Raw genomic sequence first — 22,651 nt, forward strand, 5'->3', positions numbered from 1 at the left:
CAGCTCCGTGCCCGAGCTCTTCGATCGAGCTCTAGAAGTCCTATACCTCCCTCCGCTCACTATACCGTCACCAACGACGACCGCATCGACGCCGGTGAGCCCAGCACCGCCGCCGTCGTGTTCCGGCCGGTGGCGTATTTGTGAAAGCCGCGATCTACGTGGCCCGTTCCTGTTTTTTTTTTTTGGTTTAAAAAGAAAACAGTAAATCTGTTGACCATAATTTGACCGGCTGCAATTTTTTAACCACAAATCCAAATGACCTCATTATTTTTGTAACATTTTAAATTTGAACTCCTCTACAAGATAGTGTAGGTAGCATTTGTTGGCTCTATGGTTATAAAGGAAAATGCAATTATTCAATTTATTGATAGAAGGAATTGCTTTTCGATGAACTGCACGGAGCCTGTTTGCCCTACTACAACCTCCGAGTCCACTCTCGTCTTCTTGTTCGGCTATTCAGGTTCGCAACATCGATATGGGCTGGCGATCCCAAAACTGTACGTGTCTCCTCATGTGTGGCGACGAACATGTTTGTTGATCATCCCTTTATCGCTCGGCGGGTGGCCCAGTGATAATAGCCTCTCCCTACTACAACATCCGAGTGTGGGAAGCCACGGTCTGCTTGCCACCTTCTCATGCTCCTCCCTTGCATGCCAAGTGTCGTCATACCAATCCGAAGGTGCAAAGGGTAATCAAGTTGACTATCGTCTTCTTGTTTGGGTTTTCAGATTCACAACATCGGCATGGGCTGGCGATCCCAAAACTATACGTGTCTCCTCATCTGCGGCGACGAACATGTTTGATGATCATCCCTTTATCGCTCGGCGGGTGGCCCAGTGACAATAACCTTCTCATGCTCCTCCCTTGCATGCCAAGTGTCGTCATACCAATCCGAAGGTGCAAGGGGCAATCAAGTTGACTCTCGTCTTCTTGTTCAGGTATTCAGATTCACAAACGCCCGGGCAGGTCCTCCGGTCACTCACCGTTCATAAAAAACCGACCCAGTCGGAGCACTCAAACATGCCTCAAACGCCCGGGCTAACCGTACCCCTCATATCCCATCCCAAATGTAGGGCGGACATGAGGCGGCCTAGGCATGCCCGGGCGCATCTGCCACGTCAGCCCGGCCCACCGCTGGCCCACCTCGACCCCACAAAATCCCTCGTCCGGAAGAAACTCTAGATCGCTCCGCTCCGCTCCCCGACGCTTCAGAGACGAGAAGGGGCTGATGATCCGTATCGTGCTCGAGCGGTCGCGGCTCGATACAGGCGGTGGCTCCGGGTACGGTACGACGCCACCTGCCGCCCGGTCTGCTTACTAAGTTCATTCCAGTAGTACACAGTTCAGCCGGTTTACATCATGATTCGGAAAAAAATCAGCACGTATGTCTTACTCATTCTAGTAATTACTTACAAAAAATAGTGTACAATCAAACATATGCCTTACTAATTCTCTGGAATGTTCTAAATATTGTTTGGCGCCAAGAAAACCCGCTCACATGTACAATTTTCATTCCAACAGCGCCAAGCCAAAAGTCCACAGTCATGAATTGACACTATTACCCATCAAGGTTCCTGACAATTAGACACAACCACTTTACCACCAGTAACAAGAAAAGGGCATGCTAGTAATTTACACGCGAGAAATTCCTAATCCCCTCCGCACACCCGCCCCTAGCCGCAAATCGCCAAATCCCCTTCCCCCTTCCCCTTCCGCCTCCACCGCCGGCCACGGCTTCACCTCCTCCACCACCGAGCACGACTCCATTACCTCTCCCACCGGCAAGAACGACTCCCTCCCTCCATCTTCCACGCCCACCGCAACCGCGACCCCACCTCCACCGCTCGCCTCCACCCTCCGCCTCCACCGAACCCTAGATCACCCCGTCACCCCCTCCACTGAACCCTAGATTACCCCGTCACCTCCTTCACCGCTGAGCAAGATTCCCCTCCCTCTTCCGCATCCACCGCAGGTCACAGCCCCACCCCACTGCCGGCCAAGAATCCTCCCCCCTCACCCTCTGCTCCATCGAACCCTAGGACATCTCCAGCAGCACACTGATGGGGAAGAAGATTGCAGCAAAGAGATCCCGAGAACGCAAGATAGCAGGTATATTCCTAACCCAACCCAATACTTGGTTGTCTCCTGTTCGTTCGCGTGCATGCATATTTGGGTGGTCAAACAGAGTTTTTCCTTGTTTTGATTTCAATTGCTAGTGCTTCTGGTTTATTAGAGTTGGGTCTTGCGCTTTCAAGTGTAGATCTGGGTCCCTAATAGATGCAAACTCAATCACAAAAAAATAGTAATTTGTTACTAGATACTGTTCTACACATGGTAATTTGTTTTCATGTGTGTTAGAATCACCACTACATCCTATGGATGTGTTGCGCCTCCAAAAGTGCATGAGAACAATGCAAGGCTGCAAGAACTTGGACTTCCTACATTATCATCAATGTTTGCAAACAAAGCTATCATTTCACCTGAAAAAGAAAAGGCCAAGCATAATCGCGATGAATCTGAAGATGAGTACCATCCTAACGAGGACGATACTAGTGAAGGAGACTCGTCTGATGATAATTTAGTAGATGAGAGGGAAGCACTGCAAGAATTAAAGTCCATACCATCTCATAGCTCAAAGTCGAAGGTGCTAAAATCCTCCATCTAGTCATTCCTAGATATGTTGCTTGTTTGTAATTGCAGCACAATTTTTGTTACACTTTGTTGATTAAACCATGCTTTCATTTTTATCAAGCATTGAACGACTGTAAGAAGATAAGTCAGGAAGCTAATAAGAAAAGATCTGCCGCCATGCCTCCTGGTGGAATTAAGCCTCGTCCTCCTAAGAGAGTTCATGCGAACATCCCAATGAATGCGCGAGTTACAAGGTCGAACAAAAGATTATTACTTGATGCTGATGCAATTCCTCAAACCGAAGGGCTGTCAGATCCTAAACAAAAAACACCTGCCACCATAAGCCAACTATTTCTATGCCTGAAGCGGAAGAAACTGTTCCCAACTCCGATGACCACACACTTGGTGTTGAAGGCAAGTTGTACCATCATACTCATCTATTGTCTTATGGGTTGATAGCCCTGCTTATTAGCTTTCATTGCATGATTATTATACTCTGACTGGATGTTTTTTTTAAAGATCGCGACCATGCCCATTGTGATGACGACTACTGGATGACCAATGGAGTTGATCTCATTGCCCATCATGGTGATAGCAACTAGATGGATTGTGAAGCTGGTGGTACTGCCCAACCTTGTCAACAAACACAAACTGAACCTGACAATGATCCTGAAGGCATGTTATAAATCCCAAAGTCTTTCTAGTATAGTACTTGAGTTATAGCAGTGGTACCTTTTGTTAAACTGAACTAACAATTGGTAGAGCTTAAACCAGTACTTTAAAATGAGACTGAAGCATATGAGCTTAATTCGTAGAGCTTAAACCATTCTTGATTTTACCTTCTTTGTAGGGCCACAATCCTATGATGAGACAAGGGAAAGGGGGCCCAATATTGGAAAAGGCCTGGAAAGGATCAGACGACGCTTGGGGGCCAAACTGCCACTTGTCATTCCAGAAGGGAGGTTAAGGCCAGAGGCACCTCTTCTTGCTGCAAAGTTTGCAACTGAATGCAATGTTACAGTCAGAGGCCATGTGCCTGTGTTTAAGCACTGGAAGGATTACAAGGACCCAGAGGGAAATGTTCGAGAAGGGATCTTCAAGAACTTTGTAGGCAAAGTTGGTGTAAGTACATAGTTCAAGCCTTTCTCCCTCAAATGGCTAGCAACCTGTCAATTTTGTGCTATTATTTCAATTATTTGCAATCATGAGTCTTACTCAAGTTCTTCCATCTGACTAGAACAAGTTTGAGATGGACGTAAAAGCGGTGCCGGTTAGGAAGGCTTGTACACAAATGTTGAAACGTGCGATTCGCCAACAACGATACAGGCTCAAGTAGAAGTATTTAGATCCTTTCCCACTCAATTTGGTAACGAGAACATCTTCGGTCGACTCGATGAGTGATGACCAGTGGAATGAGCTTGTGGAAAGCTGGAAGGATCCGAAAAAGATGGTATGTTTCTTCCTGGACACAAATCTATTGCATTCTAGGAGTACCTGCTAATCCACAAAGTGTCTTACGTTTATTCAATCTCTTGATGCAGGGGATATCTAAAATTAACAAAAATAACCGTGATCAAGTCAAGTTTCACCAAACTACTGGTTCACGCAGCTACCCTGTGCAATGTGATATTCTGGTAAGTCAAATATGTATCTATGGATGTGCAACCTGTTTATGTGACAGTAACTCGCAACTATTTGTTGGAAATATGCCCTAGAGGCAATAATAAATTGGTTATTATTATATTTCCTTGTTCATGATAATCGTTTATTATCCATGCTAGAATTGTATTGATAGGAAACTCAGATACATGTGTGGATACATAGACAACACCATGTCCCTAGTAAGCCTCTAGTTGACTAGCTCGTTGATCAATAGATGGTTACGGTTTCCTGACCATGGACATTGGATGTCGTTGATAACGGGATCACATCATTAGGAGAATGATGTGATGGACAAGACCCAATCCTAAGCCTAGCACAAGATCGTGTAGTTCGTTTGCTCAGAGCTTTTCTAATGTCAAGTATCATTTCCTTAGACCATGAGATTGTGCAACTCCCGGATACCGTAGGAATGCTTTGGGTGTACCAAACGTCACAACGTAACTGGGTGGCTATAAAGGTGCACTACAGGTATCTCCGAAAGTGTCTGTTGGGTTGGCACGAATCGAGACTGGGATTTGTCACTCCATGTAAACGGAGAGGTATCTCTGGGCCCACTCGGTAGGACATCATCATAATGTGCACAATGTGACCAAGGAGTTGATCACGGGATGATGTGAGTTACGGAACGAGTAAAGAGACTTGCCGGTAACGAGATTGAACAAGGTATCGGGATACCGACGATCGAATCTCGGGCAAGTAACATACCGATAGACAAAGGGAATTGTATACGAGATTGATTGAATCCTCGACATCGTGGTTCATCCGATGAGATCATCGAGGAGCATGTGAGAGCCAACATGGGTATCCAGATCCCGCTGTTGGTTATTGACCGGAGAGTCGTCTCGGTCATGTCTGCGTGTCTCCCGAACCCGTAGGGTCTACACACTTAAGGTTCGGTGACGCTAGGGTTGTAGAGATATTAGTATGCGGTAACCCGAAAGTTGTTCGGAGTCCCGGATGAGATCCCGGACGTCACAAGGAGTTCCGGAATGGTCCGGAGGTAAAGATTTATATATGGGAAGTCTTGTTTTGGTCGCCGGAAAAGTTTCGCACTTTATCGGTATTGTACCGGGAGTGCCGAAAGGGGTCCGGGGGTCCACCAAGGGGGTCCACCAGCCTCGGGGGGCCACATGGGCTGTAGGGGGTGCGCCTTGGCCTATATGGGCCAAGGGCACCAGCCCCAAGTGGCCCATGCGCCAAGAGATAAGAAAAACGGAGAGTCCTAAAGGGGGAAGGCACCTCCGAGGTGCCTTGGGGAGGAAGGACTCCTCCCTGGCCGCACCCTTCCTTGGAGGAAGGGCCAAGGCTGCGCCCCCCCTCTCCCTTGGCCCTATATATAGTGGGGGGGAGGGAGGGCAGCAATATCCTAGCCCCTGGCGCCTCCCTCTCCCTCCCGTGACACCTCTTCCTCCCGTTAGTGCTTGGCGAAGCCCTACCGGGATCCCCGCTACTTCCACCACCACGCCGTCGTGCTGCTGGATCTCCATCAACCTCTCCTCCCCCCTTGCTGGATCAAGAAGGAGGAGACGTCGCTGCTCCGTACGTGTGTTGAACGCGGAGGTGCCGTCCGTTCGGCGCTAGGATCATCGGTGATTTGGATCACGACGAGTACGACTCCATCAACCCCGTTCTCTTGAACGCTTCCGCTCGCGATCTACAAGGGTATGTAGATGCACTCCCCTTCCCCTCGTTGCTAGATTACTCCATAGATTGATCTTGGTGATGCGTAGAAAATTTTGAATTTCTGCTACGTTCCCCAACAGTGGTATTAGAGCTAGGTCTATGCGTAGTTTCTATGCACGAGTAGAACACAAAGTAGTTGTGGGCGTAGATGTTGCCAATTCTTCTTGCCGCTACTAGTCTTATCTTGTTTCGGCGGCATTGTGGGATGAAGCGGCCCGGACCGACCTTACACGTACGCTTACGTGAGACAGGTTCCACCGACTGACATGCACTAGTTGCATAAGGTGGCTAGCGGGTGTCTGTCTCTCCCACTTTAGTCGGAACGGATTCGATGAAAAGGGTCCTTATGAAGGGTAAATAGAAATTGGCATATCACGTTGTGGTTTTACGTAGGTAAGAAACGTTCTTGCTAGAAACCTATACAAGCCACGTAAAAACTTGCAACAACAATTAGAGGACGTCTAACTTGTTTTTGCAGCATGTGCTATGTGATGTGATATGGCCAGAAGATGTGATGAATGATATATGTGATGTATGAGATTGATCATATTCTTGTAATAGGAATCACGACTTGCATGTCGATGAGTATGACAACCGGCAGGAGCCATAGGAGTTGTCTTTATTTTTTGTATGACCTGCGTGTCATTGAATAACGCCATGTAAATTACTTTACTTTATTGCTAAGCGCGTTAGCCATAGAAGTAGAAGTAATTGTTGGCGTGACAACTTCATGAAGACACAATGATGGAGATCATGATGATGGAGATCATGGTGTCATGCTGGTGACAAAGATGATCATGGTGCCCCGAAGATGGAGATCAAAGGAGCAAAATGATATTGGCCATATCATGTCACTATTTGATTGCATGTGATGTTTATCATGTTATGCATCTTATTTGCTTAGAACGACGGTAGCTTAAATAAGATGACCCCTCACTAAAATTTCAAGAGACGTGTTCCCCCTAACTGTGCACCGTTGCGAAGGTCCGTTGTTTCGAAGCACCACGTGATGATCGGGTGTGATAGATTCTAACGTTCGAATACAACGGGTGTTGACGAGCCTAGCATGTACAGACATGGCCTCGGAACACATGCGAAACACTTAGGTTGACTTGACGAGCCTAGCATGTACAGACATGGCCTCGGAACACAAGAGACAGAAAGGTTGAACATGAGTCGTATAGTAGATACGATCAACATGGAGATGTTCACCGATGATGACTAGTCTGTCTCACGTGATGATCGGACACGGCCTAGTTTGACTCGGATCATGTATCACTTAGATGACTAGAGGGATGTCTATCTGAGTGGGAGTTCAATAATCAGATGAACTTCATTATCATGAACATAGTCAAAAGGTCTTTACAAATTATGTCATACGCTTTAGTTCTACTATTTAAGATATGTTCCTAGAGAAAATTTAGTTGAAAGTTGGTAGTAGCAATTATGCGGACTGGGTCCGTAAACTGAGGATTGTCCTCATTGCTGCACCGCTCGGTGTGCTGAACCTCAGCGTCGTCTGTAGATGTTACGAAACATCTGACATACACGTTTTGATGACTACGTGATAGTTCAGTGCGTAATGCTAACGGTTTAGAATGGTGGCACCAGAGACGTTTTTGAAACGTCGCAGAACATGTGAGATGTTCCGAAGACTGAAATTGGGATTTCAGACTAGTGCCCACGTCAAGAGGTATGAGACCTCTGACAAGTTTCTTAAGCCTGCAAACTAAGGGAGAAAAGCTCAATCGTTGAGCATGTGCTCAGATTGTCTGAGTACTACAATCGCTTGAATCGAGTGGGAGTTAATCTTCCAGATGAGATAGTGATGGTTCTCCATAATCACTGCCACCAAGCTATTAGAGCTTCGTGATGAACTATAAATATCAAGGATAGATGATGATCCTTGAGCAACTCGCGATGTTTGACACCGCGAAAGTAGAAATCAAGAAGGAGCATCAATTGTTGATGGTTAGTAAAACCACTAGTTTCTACAAGGGCAAAAGGGATACTTCATGAAACAGCAAATCATTTGCTGCTCTAGTGAAGAATCCCAAGGTTGAACCCAAACCCGAGACTAAGTGCTTCTGTAATGAGGGGAACGGTCACTGAAGCGGAACTACCCTAGATACTTGGTAGATGAGAAGGCAGGCAAGGTCGACAGAAGTATATAGGATATACATTATATGAATGTGTACTTTACTAGTACTCCAAGCAGCACCAGGGTATTAGATACCGGTTCGATTGCTAAGTGTTAGTAACTCGAAATAAAAGCTGCGGAATAAACGGAGACTAGCTAAAGGTGAGATGACGATATGTGTTGGAAGTGTTTCCAAGGTTGATGTGATCAAGCATCGCATGCTCCCTCTACCATCGAGATTTGGTGTTTGCGTTGAGCATGATTGGATTATGTTTATCGCAATACGGTTATTCATTTAAGGAGAATAATGGTTACTCTGTTTATTTGAATAATACCTTCAATGGTCTTGCACCTAAAATGAATCTCGATCGTAGTGATACACATGTTCGTGTCAAAAGATATAAAATAGTAATGATAGTTCCACACACTTGTGGCACTGCCATTTGAGTCATATTGGTATAGAACGCATGAAGAAGATCCATGTAGATGGATCTTTGGACTCAGTCGTTTTTGAAAAGATTGAGGCATGCGAACCATGTCTATTGGTATATATGCATGAAGAAACTCCATGCAGATGGATCGTTTGGACTCACTTGATTTTGAATCACTTGAGACATGCAAATCATACCACATGGGCAAGATGACTGAAAGGCCTCGTTTTCAGTAAGATGGAACAAGAGAGCAACTTATTGGAAGTAATAAATTTTGATGTATGCAGTCCAATGAGTGCTGAGGCATGCAGTGGATATCGTTATGTTCTTACTTCACAGATGGTTTGAGTAGATGCTGAGTGTATTTACTTGATGAAACACAAGTCTGAATTATTGAAAGGTTCAAGTAATTTCAGAGTGAAGTTGAAGATCGTCGTGACAAGAGGATAAAATGTCTGTGATATGATCATAGAGATGGGTATCTGAGTTACGAGTTTGGCACACAATTAAGACATTGTGGAAAGTGTTTCACAATTAATACCGCCTGGAACACCATAGTGTGATGGTGTGTCCGAACATCATAGCTGCACCCTATTGGATATGGTGCATACCATGATGTTTCTTATCGAATTACCACTATCGTTTATGGGTTAGGCATTAGAGACAACCGCATTCACTTTAAATAGGGCACCACGCAATTCCGTTGAGACGACACCGTTTAGAGAAACCTAAGTTGTCGTTTCTTAAAAGTTTGGGGCTGCGATGCTTATGTGAAAAAGTTTCAGGCTGATAAGCTCGAACCCAAAGTGGATAAATGCATCTTCATAGAATACCCAAAACAGTTGGGTATACCTCCTATTTCAGATCTGGAAGCAAAAGTAATTGCTTCTAGAAACAAGTCCTTTCTCGAGGAAAAGTTTCTCTCGAAAGAATTGAGTGGGAGGATGGTGGAGACTTGATAAGGTTATTGAACCGTCACTTCAACTAGTGTGTAGCAGGACACAGGAAGTTGTTCCTGTGGCACCTACACCAATTGAAGTGGAAGCTTATGATAGTGATCATGAAACTTCGGATCAAGTCACTACCAAACCTCGTAGGACGACGAGGATGCGTGCTACTTCAGAGTGGTACGTGATCCTGTCTTAGATATCATATTGTTAGACAATACTGAACCTACGAGCTATGGAGAAGCGATGGTGGGCCCATATTCCGACAAATGGTTAGAAGCCATGAAATCCGAGATAAATGGATCTTTAAGAAGAAGACGGACATGGACGGTAATGTTACCGTCTATGAAGCTCGACTTGTGGCAAAGAGTATTTCCACAAGTTCAAGGAGTTGACTACAATGAGATTTTCTCATCCGTAGCAATGCTTAAGTCCGTCGGAATCATGTTAGCATTAGCTGCATTTATGAAATCTGGCAGATGGATGTCAAAAACAAGTTTCCTTATCAGTTTTCGTAAGGAAAGGTTGTATGTGATACAATCAGAAAGGTTTTGTCGATCCTAAGGATGCTAAAAGGTATGCTAGCTCCAGCGATCCTTCCATGGACTAGACCAACCATCTCGGAGTCGGAATATACGCTTTGATGGAGTGATCAAAGTTTTTGGGTTTATACAAAGTTTGTTAGAAACTTGTATTTACAATAAAGTGAGTGGGAGCGCTACAACATTTCTGATAAGTATATGTGAATGACATATTGTTGATCCGAAATGATGTAAAATTTCTGGAAAGCATAAAGGGTTGTTTGAAAGGAGTTTTTCAAAGGAAGACCTGGATAAAGCTGCTTACATATTGGGCATCAAGATCTATAGAGATAGATCAAAACGCCCGATGATACTTTCAAAGAACGCACACCTTGACATGATTTTGAAAGAGTTCAAAATAGATCAGCAAAGAAGGAGTTCTTGGCTGTGTTACAAGGTGTGAATATTGAGTAAGACTCAAGACCTGACCACAGCAGAAGAGAGAGAAAGGATGAAGGTCGTCCCCTATGCTTTAGACGTAGGCTCTACAGTATGCTATGCTGTGTACCACACATGGAGTGTGCCTTGCCATGAGTTGGTCAAGGGGTACAATAGTGATCCGGGAATGGATCACATGACAGCGGTCGAACTTATCCTTAGTATCTAGTGGACTAAGGAATTTTCTCGATTATGGAGGTGAAAAGGAGTTCGTCGTAAAGGGTTACGTCGATGCGAACTTTGATACTAATCCGGATGACTCTGAGTAGTAAACCGGATTCGTATAGTAGAGCAATTATTTGAAATGGCTCCAAATAGCGCGTGGTAGCATCCACAAGATGACATAGATATTCGTAAAGCACACACGGATCTGAAAGGTTCAGACCCGTTGATTAATAACCTCTCTCACAAGCATAACATGATCAAACCAGAACTCATTGAGTGTTAATCACATAGTGATGTGAACTAGATTGTTGACTCTAGTAAACTCTTTGGATGTTGGTCACATGGTGATGTGACATGTCAGTGTTAATCACATGGTGATGTGAACTAGATTATTGACTCTAGTGCAAGTGGGAGACTGTTGGAAATATGCCCTAGAGGCAATAATAAATTGGTTATTATTATATTTCCTTGTTCATGATAATCGTTTATTATCCATGCTAGAATTGTATTGATAGGAAACTCAGATACATGTGTGGATACATAGACAACACCATGTCCCTAGTAAGCCTCTAGTTGACTAGTTCGTTGATCAATAGATGGTTACGGTTTCCTGACCATGGACATTGGATGTCGTTGATAACGGGATCACATCATTAGGAGAATGATGTGATGGACAAGACCCAATCCTAAGCCTAGCACAAGATCGTGTAGTTCGTTTGCTCAGAGCTTTTCTAATGTCAAGTATCATTTCCTTAGACCATGAGATTGTGCAACTCCCGGATACCGTAGGAATGCTTTGGGTGTACCAAACGTCACAACGTAACTGGGTGGCTATAAAGGTGCACTACAGGTATCTCCGAAAGTGTCTGTTGGGTTGGCACGAATCGAGACTGGGATTTGTCACTCCGTGTAAACGGAGAGGTATCTCTGGGCCCACTCGGTAGGACATCATCATAATGTGCACAATGTGACCAAGGAGTTGATCACGGGATGATGTGAGTTACGGAACGAGTAAAGAGACTTGCCGGTAACGAGATTGAACAAGGTATCGGGATACCGACGATCGAATCTCGGGCAAGTAACATACCGATAGACAAAGGGAATTGTATACGGGATTGATTGAATCCTCGACATCGTGGTTCATCCGATGAGATCATCGAGGAGCATGTGGGAGCCAACATGGGTATCCAGATCCCGCTGTTGGTTATTGACCGGAGAGTCGTCTCGGTCATGTCTGCGTGTCTCCCGAACCCGTAGGGTCTACACACTTAAGGTTCGGTGACGCTAGGGTTGTAGAGATATTAGTATGCGGTAACCCGAAAGTTGTTCGGAGTCCCGGATGAGATCCCGGATGTCACGAGGAGTTCCGGAATGGTTCGGAGGTAAAGATTTATATATGGGAAGTCTTGTTTTGGTCGCCGGAAAAGTTTCGCACTTTATCGGTATTGTACCGGGAGTGCCGAAAGGGGTCCGGGGGTCCACCAAGGGGGTCCACCAGCCCCGGGGGGGGGGGCACATGGGCTGTAGGGGGTGCGCCTTGGCCTATATGGGCCAAGGGCACCAGCCCCAAGAGGCCTATGCGCCAAGAGATAAGAAAAACGGAGAGTCCTAAAGGGGGAAGGCACCTCTGAGGTGCCTTGGGGAGGAAGGACTCCTCCCTGGCCGCACCCTTCCTTGGAGGAAGGGCCAAGGCTGAGCCCCCCTCTCCCTTGGCCCTATATATAGTGGGGGGGAGGGAGGGCAGCAATATCCTAGCCCCTGGCGCCTCCCTCTCCCTCCCGTGACACCTCTCCCCCCCGTTAGTGCTTGGCGAAGCCCTACCGGGATCCCCGCTACCCCCACCACCACGCTGTCGTGCTGCTGGATCTCCATCAACCTCTCCTCCCCCCTTGCTGGATCAATAAGGAGGAGACGTCACTGCTCCATACGTGTGTTGAACGCGGAGGTGCCGTCCGTTCGGCGCTAGGATCATTGATGATTTGGATCACGACGAGTACGACTCCATCAACCCCGTTCTCTTGAACGCTTCCGCTCGCGATCTACAAGGGTATGTAGATGCACTCCCCTTCCCCTCGTTGCTAGATTACTCCATAGATTGATCTTGGTGATGCGTAGAAAATTTTGAATTTCTGCTACGTTCCCCAACACTATTTTCATGAGATTTTTCTGCGTGATCTTGAGAAATGTTATTGACCATAGGTTCATGAAAACATTACCATGGCGGCTATGGTTGTTGTTGTCTATATTAATTTTTCATTCTAGCATGCTAAGGGTCAGCATTTTCGGCTCGAAATATATTTGACCTATGATGTTCCTGCTATTGTTCTTGTATACATTAATTTCTGATCCTATACTTTATTATGCACGATTGTTTCTTAGTTTGCTAGCAGTAATGAATATAACTCTATATGATGATCCATGCTCCCTTTGCTTCAACCATTACATGTAATGGTGTATCTCATCCTGAATAACTAAATACAAGTTCAATATTGGTACTATACATGCTGTTTCTTCTCAAATGTAAGCTTGCTGCATATCTGTTGTTTTCAGGGAGAAAAATACAAGGATAAAGAACTCACTGCACTGGATTTATTCAAGGAGTGCCACTATAGCAGCAAAAAGAAAGGCTACACCGATGCTGTGCAAGCTGCAATTGTAAGTCAGCTTTCAAAGACTACCAACCATCAAAATTTTAACCTTTTGATATAGATCTAGTAGTAGGTAAATAAGTGAAAAATACTTGCTATCTTTTGTCCTAATGCTAAAATACTTGCCATGTTCCGTCCTTGTGCTATAATACTTGCCACGGTATGTCCTTGTGTTAAAGTACTTGCATGATACATGAAGTGACTAGAGCACAACTACATTTCTAAATCTGTACATGGAAATATGGCAGACATAAAGGGAAATAACCTATTTGTCTCCTCTTGTGCTTTGCTAGACTGAAATGGAAAACAAGGCCTCTCAACCTACAGAAGATGGCCAACAATCAAACTCTTCAACCAAGGCTGTTGCTGAAGTGCTTGCTGAGCACACTAAGAAGCCAATGTTTCTTAAGCATGTGGGGATCCAACACGTGCATGAGAGATCCAGTCGTAGCGAAGGTGAAGCAGAAGTGGCCTAGAAGAGGGAAAGTGCTGAGCTTCGGATGCTTGTTCAAACCTTGACCAATCACTTAAAGGAATCAGAAGAAGCAAGGACCAAGCAAGAAGAGGAGAACAGGAAAAAGCAAGCTGAGATGGATGCTAAAATAGAGTTTTTGCTAAAGCAGATGCAATCAAGATCAGCTCAAGGGTAAGTTTGTCCAAACAAAATACTGCTGGAAGCTGTGAAAGTGATATAGCGCTGGAACCTGCCTTTCCCTAGAAGTAATTTTGTAGGGAAAACTGCCTCTGATGTTGGTGGATGCAAAACTGGATGCATTTTGCTGTTTGATGGAAGTTGTGGTGGACGTGTTATGCTGGATGGTTAGTGCATCTGCACGTGGAAGTTTAATTATGTTGGATATGTAATGTTGGATCAGTACTTATCTTATTTTTATCATTTATGCTTTGTGGTATTGTGCTTCTTTTCTGTACATTTCAAGTTGTTCTATACCAAATGAACATATTTCATTATCATGGGACAAAATTGGTTGCTGAAACGAATTAACAATTATGGGAAAAAACACTAATGGGATGGATTGGTAAAAAATAAATGGGCCGACAGAAATCAGCATACTGGACCAGCACAAACAATCTAACAGATAAATCTTTTTAAAAATGGGCTGGACATAAATGACCGGGCCAAACCTGGAGAAATATGCGATAATATGCCTTAAAACAAATTGGGCTTACAGCCTGGCTGGACAAAAAAACTTGGCCAAAACCATATTGGGCCAAAGGCAGATCGGGCTTAAATGATGCCACGTCAGATCCACGTGGACGCAACGGCAGATTCCCTTCATGCGTATCTGTGACGGATCTGCCCGTCACTGAATTCAGGGCCCGGGCCGGGCCTAACGGAGCTTGGGGCCTGATCCATGACGGGCTTAGACCGTCACTAATCTGTGACGGATGAGCTGTTCGTCATTGAACGTACGGCTGAAGAATTATGATGCGCGATACATGACAGATTTTCAGACTGTCACAGACGCCAACGTGTGACGGAATTTTGCAGACCTGTGACAGTTTAGTTCTGTCACAGATTAACAGATTTCTTGTAGTGGAGACGGAAAGCCTTGATCGATGAACATACTTGGACCGGGAATGATACCCTAGAAGTGCAGGCCGTCGAATCACTATATCTTCACCATTTGCCGATGAAAGATTTCACCTCCACAAAGAATCAGACCAACAAAAAAGGCTTGACACAACATAAACTCATCATATCTGAATAATCGAATCTACGAGGACAGAAAACTCTCTAATCTCCTAGCAACGCCAAAAGAACAAGAGGAGATTTATTCTCACAACACTATTATGATCACTGGACGATGGCGAAGGACACAGAGGTCTTGAAGATCCGAGGTCCCCCCACCTCCCAGCGCCAAGATAGCAGCCGGAGGCGAGGGGACCTAAATTTCTCAGATGACGACGGCGGCGGCACGAGAAACCCTAACAATAGATAGGCCAAACGAGTAATAATGGGCTGGCCCAATAGATAGTAGGACAGTAGAAGCAACTAAGATCCAGTTTAGAGGACCTTCCAGCAGATTCCAGTCTAGTCTTCTTTTATGGATTTTTCGGCTTTCATTTTCTCCTTTTTTTTCAAATGTATGAAAATTTCAAACTTTGTTAGATTTTTTCAAAAAATATTTGTAAATTTAAAATTTTGTTTGGAAATGGAAAATGTTCGGGATTTAGAAAAACAGTTTTTCCAAAAATGCTTGGAAAATTCAAAAAAAAATGTACGTGCCGAACTTGGTGCTTGGCTGGGTGTACGTGCAGGACTGTGTGCCCAGCTGGGCTTGCACATCCCGCTCCGAGTAATCCACCTGCCCATCCTCGTTGCAGCCTCCGCCTTCGCCTCTACCTTCGTCATGGATCATCTCCAATATATGTCTGTCTGCGTGAACATACACCGGCTCACCCAGTTGAGACGTACCGGCGTATAGAAAGCGGGTACCGAGTTGTTCCACGTCCGACAGAGGTGACGAGTCAGGGAAATGGAGCGTGACGTGTTGACGTCGACGCAAAACAGCACGTACCTGGCGACGGAGGCCCCGGACTACTATTGTCGGCTAAGCTACTTGGTGGCGTAGAAGTAGGGCGGCAGATATTGTTCCGGCCAGGACGCCGTGTGCATGGTCGGCTGCTGCGGCGGTGCCACTTGCCCCCGTGCATGCCCGACCCCTGCAACCCATCACCAGCTCCGGTTGCCCCCACCGCCCCTATTGTCAGCATGTTGATCCTTTGCCTTCTTTAGGCAACGAGCTTGTCGTGTCCCCGATTTGATCCTGCAGGCCTCTGCTTTCTGTGGATCCTCCACCTCCACCGGTCCGATAACTCGTGAGTGGGTCCAGTTAGGGAAATGGAGCGCGACGCGTTGACGTCGAGCAAAACAATACGCACCCGGCGACGGAGGCCCGGGACTACTGTTGTCGGCTAAGCTGCTTGGTGGCGTAGAAGTAGGGCGGCATATATTGTTTCGGCCAGGACGCCGTGTGCATGGTCGGCTGCTTCGGCGGTGCCACGTGCCCCCGGGTATGCCCGACCCCTGCACCCCGTCACCAGCTCCGGTCGCCCCCACCGCCCTTATTGTCGGCATGTTGATCCTTTGCCTTCCTTTTTAGGCAACGAGCTTATCATGTTCCCAATTTGATCCTCTAGGCCTCTGCTTTCTATGGATCCTCCACCTTCGCTGGCCTGACAACTCATGAGCGGGTCTAATCAGGGAAATGGAGTGCGCCGCGTTGACGTCGATGCTAAATAGCACGACCCGGCGACGGAGTCCTGGGACTACTGTTATCGGCTAAGCTGCTTGGTGGCGTAGAAGTAGGGCGGCAGATATTGTTCCGGCCAGGACGTTGTGTGCATGGTCGGCTGCTGTGGCGGTGCCACGTGCCCCCGGGCATGCCCAACTGTGACGCCCCCGATTCAACCGTACACTAATCATACACGCAAACGTGTACGATCAAGATCAGGGACTCACGGGAAGATATCACAACACAACTCTAAACACAAATTGAAAAGATCCAAGCTTCATATTACAAGCCAGGGGCCTCGAGGGCTCGAATACATAGCTCGATACATAAGCGAGTCAGCGGAATCAACAATATCTGAGTACAGACATAAGTTAAACAAGTTTTGCCTTAAGAAGGCTAGCACAAACATCAACGATCGAAGAGGCAAGGCCTCCTGCTTGGGACCTCCTAACTACTCCTAGTCGTCGGCGGTCTCCACGTAGTAGTGGGCACCCTCAGGGTGGTAGTAGTAGTCGACTGGGGTGGCATCTGGCTCCTGGGATCCACCATCTGGTTGCGACAACCAGAAAGAAGAAAGAAGGTGATACGTCCATTTTGCATCATGCTTTTATATCGATATTTACTGCATTATGGGCTGTTATTACACATTATGTCACAATATTTATGCCTATTCTCTCTTATTTTACAAGGTTTACATAAGGAGGGAGAATGCCGGCAGCTGGAATTCTGGGCTGGAAAAGGAGAAATATTAGAGACCTATTCTGCACAGCTCCAAAAGTCCTGAAACTCCACGAAAGTTATTTTTGGAAATAATAAAAAATACTGGAAGAAGAATCTACCCCCTGGGGGCCTCCACCTGTCCACGAGGGTGGGAGGTGCGCCCTACCCCCTGGGCGCGCCCCCTGCCTCGTGGGCCCCCTGTTGGCCCTCCGGTGCCCATCTTCTGCTATATGAAGTCTTTCGTCCGAAGAAAAATCAGAAGCAAGCTTTCGGGACGAGACTCCGCCGCCACGAGGCGGAACCTTGGCGGAACCAATCTAGGGCTCCGGCAGAGCTGTTCTGCCGGGGACACTTCCCTCTGGGAGGGGGAAATCATCGCCATCGTCATCACCAACGCTCCTCTCATCGGGAGAGGGCAATCTCCATCAACATCTTCACCAGCACCATCTCCTCTCAAACCCTAGTTCAACTCTTGTATCAAATTCTTGTCTCTAAGTCTGGGATTGGTACCTGTAGGTTGCTAGTAGTGTTGATTACTCCTTGTAGTTGATGCTAGTTGGTTTATTTGGTGGAAGATCATATGTTCAGATCCTTTATGCATATTAATACTCCTCTTATTATGAACATGAATATGCTTTGTGAGTAGTTACGTTTGTTCCTGAGGACATGGGAGAAGTCTTGCTATTAGTAGTCATGTGAATTTGGTATTCATTCGATATTTTGATGAGATGTATGTTGTCTCTCCTCTAGTGGTGTTATGTGAACGTCGACTACATGACACTTCACCATTATTTGGGCCTAGAGGAAGGCATTGGGAAGTAATAAGTAGATGATGGGTTGCTAGAGTGATAGAAGCTTAAACCCTAGTTTATGCGTTGCTTCGTAAGGGGCTGATTTGGATCCATATGTTTCATGCTATGGTTAGGTTCACCTTAATACTTCTTTTGTAGTTGCGGATGCTTGCAATAGGGGTTAATCATAAGTGGGATGCTTGTCTAAGTAAGGACAGCACCCAAGCACCGGTCCACCCACATATCAAATTATCAAAGTACCGAACGCGAATCATATGAACGTGATGAAAACTAGCTTGACGATAATTCCCATGTGTCCTCGGGAGCGCTTTTCTCCATATAAGAGTTTGTCCAGGCTTGTCCTTTGCTACAAAAAGGATTGGGCCACCTTGCTGCACTTTATTTACTTTTGTTACTTGTTGCTCATTACCAACTATCCTATCACAAAAATATCTGTTACCTATAATTTCAGTGCTTGCAGAGAATACCTTGCTGAAAACCGCTTATCATTTCCTTCTGCTCCTCGTTGGGTTCGACACTCTTACTTATCGAAAGGACTATGATAGATCCCCTATACTTGTGGGTCATCAAGACTCTTTTCTGGCGCCGTTGCCGGGGAGTGAAGCGCCTTTGGTAGGTGGAATTTGGTAAGGAAAAATTTATATAGTATGCTGAAATTTACTGTCACTTGTTACTATGGAAAGTAATCCTCTGAGGGGCTTGTTCGGGGTATCTTCACCCCGACCAGTAGAACAAAGAGTTGCTCCACAACCTGCCGAACCTACTGAAAATGAAAATGTCTACTTTTAAATTCCTTCAGGTATGTTAGAAAAACTGCTAGCTAATCCTTTTGCAGGAGATGGAACAATGCATCCTGATGAGCACCTAATCTATGTGGATGAAGTTTGTGGATTATTTAAGCTTGCAGGTATACCCGATGATGTTATTAAGAAGAAGGTCTTCCCTTTATCTTTGAAGGGAGATGCATTGACATGTTATAGGCTATGTGATGATACGGGGTCATGGAACTACAAACGATTGAAATTGGAATTTCATCAGAAGTTTTATCATATGCATCTTGTTCATCATGATCGCAATTATATATAATTTTTGGCCTCGCGAAGGAGAAAGCATCGCTCAAGCTTGGGGGAGGCTTAAATCAATGTTATATTCATGCCCCAATCATGAGCTCCCAAGAGAAGTAATTATTCAAAAAAAATTATGCTCGGCTTTCTGATAACAATCGCACCATGCTCGATACTTCTTGTGCTGGCTCTTTTATGATGAAGACTATTGAATTCAAATGGGATTTATTGGAAAGAACTAAACGCAACTCTGAAGATTGGGATCTCGACGAAGGTAAGGAGTCAGGTATGACACCTAAGTTTGATTGTGTTAAATCTTTTATGGATACCGATGTTTTCCGTAAATTTAGCACTAGATATGGACTTAACTCTGAGATAGTAGCTTCTTTCTGTGAATCTTTTGCTGCTTATGTTGATCTCCCTAAGGAGAAGTGGTTTCAATATCATCCTCCCATAGAAGTAAAAGTAGCTGCACCTATTAAAGTTGAAGAAAAGACTATAACTTATAAGGAGAAGTGGTTTCAATATCATCCTCCCATAGAAGTAAAAGTAGCTGCACCTATTAAAGTTGAAGAAAAGACTATCACTTATAATGATCCTATTGTTCCTACTGCTTATGTTGAAAAACCACCTTTCCCTTTTAGGATAAAGGATCATGCTAAAGCTTCAACTGTGGTTCGTAAAAGCAATATTAGAACTTATACACCTCCTGAGCAAGTTAAAGTTGAACCTAATATTGCTATTGTTAAATATCTCTTGTCTGATAATATTGATGGGCATGTTATTTATTTCTGTGATGAAACTGCTAGAATTGCCAAACCTTGTGCTAAAGATAAACATAGACCTGTGGTAGGCATGCCTGTTATTTCTGTTAAAATAGGAGATCATTGTTATCATGGCTTGTGTGATATGGGTGCTAGTGCTAGTGCAATACCTTTTGACTTATACAAAGAAATTATGCATGATATTGCACCTGCCGAGATAGAAGATATTGATGTTACCATTAAGCTTGCCAATAGAGATACTATTTCACCCATGGGAATTGTTAGAGATGTTGAAGTCTTGTGTGGGAAAACAAAATATCCTGCTGATTTTCTTGTTCTTGGTTCCCCACAAGATAGCTTTTGTCCCATTATATTTGGTAGACCCTTCTTGAACACTATTAATGCTAAGATAGACTGCGAAAAGGATGTTGTTACTATTGTTTTGGGTGATATGTCTCATGAGTTTAATTTCTCTAAATTTCGTAGACAACACCGTGAAGAGGAATTGCCTAGTAAGGATGAAATTATTGGTCTTGCTTCTATTGCCGTGCCTCCTAGTGATCCTTTAGAACAATATTTGCTAGACCATGAAAATGATATGTTTATGAATGAAAGAAGGGAAATAGATGAAGTATTCTTTAAACAGGAACCCATCCTGAAACACAATTTGCCTGTTGAAATCCTAGGGGATCCTCCTCCACCCAAGGGTGATCCCGTGTTTGAGCTTAAACCATTGCCTGATACCCTTAAATATGCTTATCTTGATGAGAAAAAGATATATCCTGTTATTATTAGTGCTAACCTTTCAGAGCATGAAGAAGAGACATTATTGAAAACTCTGAAGAAGCACCGTGCTACTATTGGATATACTCTTGATGATCTTAAGGGCATTACTCCCACTCTATGTCAACATAAAATAAATTTGGAGAAAGATGCCAAACCAGTTCGTGATCACCAACGACGGCTGAACCCTAAGATGAAAGAAGTGGTAAGAAAGGAAATACTAAAGCTCCTTGAGGCAGGTATAATTTATCCCGTTGCTGATAGTGAGTGGGTAAGTCCTGTCCATTGTGTCCCTAAGAAGGGAGGTATTACTGTCGTTCCTAATGATAAAGATGAATTGATTCCGCAAATAATTATTACAGGTTATAGGATGGTAATTGATTTCCGCAAACTAAATAAAGCTACTAAAAAAGATCATTACCCCTTACCTTTTATCGATCAAATGCTAGAAAGATTATCCAAACATACACATTTTTGCTTTCTAGATGGTTATTCTGGTTTCTCTCAAATACCTGTGTCAGTCGATGATCAATCAAAGACCACTTTTACTTGCCCTTTCGGTACTTTTGCTTATAGACGTATGCCTTTTGGTTTATGTAATGCACCTGCTACCTTTCAAAGATGCATCATGGCTATATTCTCTGACTTTTGTGAAAAGATTTGTGAGGTTTTCATGGACGATTTCTCCGTTTATGGATCCTCTTTTGATGATTGCTTGAGCAACCTTGATCGAGTTTTGCAGATATGTGAAGAAACTAATCTTGTCTTGAATTGGGAAAAGTGCCACTTTATGGTTAATGAAGGTATTGTCTTGGGGCATAAAGTTTCTGAAAGAGGTATTGAGGTTGATAAAGCCAAGGTTGATGCTATTGAAAAGATGCCATGTCCCAAGGACATCAAAGGTATAAGAAGTTTCCTTGGTCATGCCGGTTTTTATAGGAGGTTCATTAAGGACTTCTCGAAAATCTCTCGGCCTCTGACTAATTTATTACAAAAAGATATACCATTTGTCTTTGATGATGATTGTGTAGAAGCATTTGAAATACTTAAGAAAGCATTAATTTCTGCACCTATTGTTGAGCCACCTGATTGGAATTTACCTTTTGAAATCATGTGTAATGCTAGTGATTATGCTGTAGGTGCTGTGCTAGGGCAAAGAGTTGATAAGAAATTAAATGTTATTCAATATGCTAGTAAGACTCTAGACAATGCCCAGAAAAATTATGCTACTACTGAAAAAGAATTCTTAGCAGTCGTATTTGCTTGTGATAAGTTTAGACCTTATATTGTTGATTCTAAAGTAACTATTCACACAGATCATGCTGCTATTAAATATCTTATGGAAAAGAAAGATGTTAAACCTAGACTTATTAGATGGGTTCTCTTGCTACAAGAATTTGATTTGCATATTATTGATAGAAAGGGAGCTGAGAACCCCGTTGCAGACAACTTGTCTAGGCTAGAGAATGTTCTTGATGACCCACTACCTATTGATGATAGCTTTCCTGATGAACAATTAAATGTCATAAATGCTTCTCGTACTGCTCCATGGTATGCTGATTATGCTAATTATATTGTTGCTAAATTTATACCACCTAGTTTCACATACCAGCAAAAGAAAAAGTTTTTCTATGATTTGAGACATTACTTTTGGGATGACCCACATCTTTATAAAGAAGGAGTAGATGGTGTTATTAGATGTTGTGTACGTGAGCATGAACAGGAACAGATCCTACGCAAGTGTCACTCCGAGGCTTATGGAGGACACCACGCTGGAGATAGAACTGCACATAAGGTATTGCAATCCGGTTTTTATTGGCCTACTCCAAGGATGCCTGTAAGTTTGTCCTATCTTGTGATGAATGTCAAAGAATTGGTAATATTAGTAGACGTCAAGAAATGCCTATGAACTATTCACTTGTTAT

At 44.3% G+C, this 22,651-nt stretch overlaps 1 protein-coding gene across 3 annotated transcripts; it reads left to right on the forward strand.

The window, feature by feature from the left end:
• Nucleotides 1-1,718: 1,718 nt before the first annotated feature.
• Nucleotides 1,719-14,355, forward strand: LOC123494751 (uncharacterized). 3 transcript variants are annotated; one of them, XM_045231060.2, is made up of 7 exons: nt 1,719-2,109; nt 2,359-2,644; nt 2,753-3,753; nt 3,869-4,081; nt 4,173-4,265; nt 13,229-13,333; nt 13,620-14,355. In XM_045231060.2, exons 4-7 carry the CDS (start codon nt 4,025-4,027, stop codon nt 13,800-13,802), a joined length of 438 nt encoding a protein of 145 aa, XP_045086995.1. In that variant the 5' UTR covers nt 1,719-2,109; nt 2,359-2,644; nt 2,753-3,753; nt 3,869-4,024; the 3' UTR covers nt 13,803-14,355. The 3 variants fall into 3 exon arrangements, with proteins under 3 accessions (XP_045086995.1, XP_045086973.1, XP_045086982.1); XM_045231038.2 differs by having other exon boundaries at nt 2,359-3,753; XM_045231047.2 differs by lacking the exon at nt 1,719-2,109 and having other exon boundaries at nt 2,275-2,644.
• The last annotated feature ends 8,296 nt before the right edge of the window (nt 14,356-22,651 follow it).

This window comes from Aegilops tauschii, chromosome 1 (assembly GCF_002575655.3).
Source record: "Aegilops tauschii subsp. strangulata cultivar AL8/78 chromosome 1, Aet v6.0, whole genome shotgun sequence".
Lineage (NCBI taxonomy): Eukaryota > Viridiplantae > Streptophyta > Magnoliopsida > Poales > Poaceae > Aegilops > Aegilops tauschii.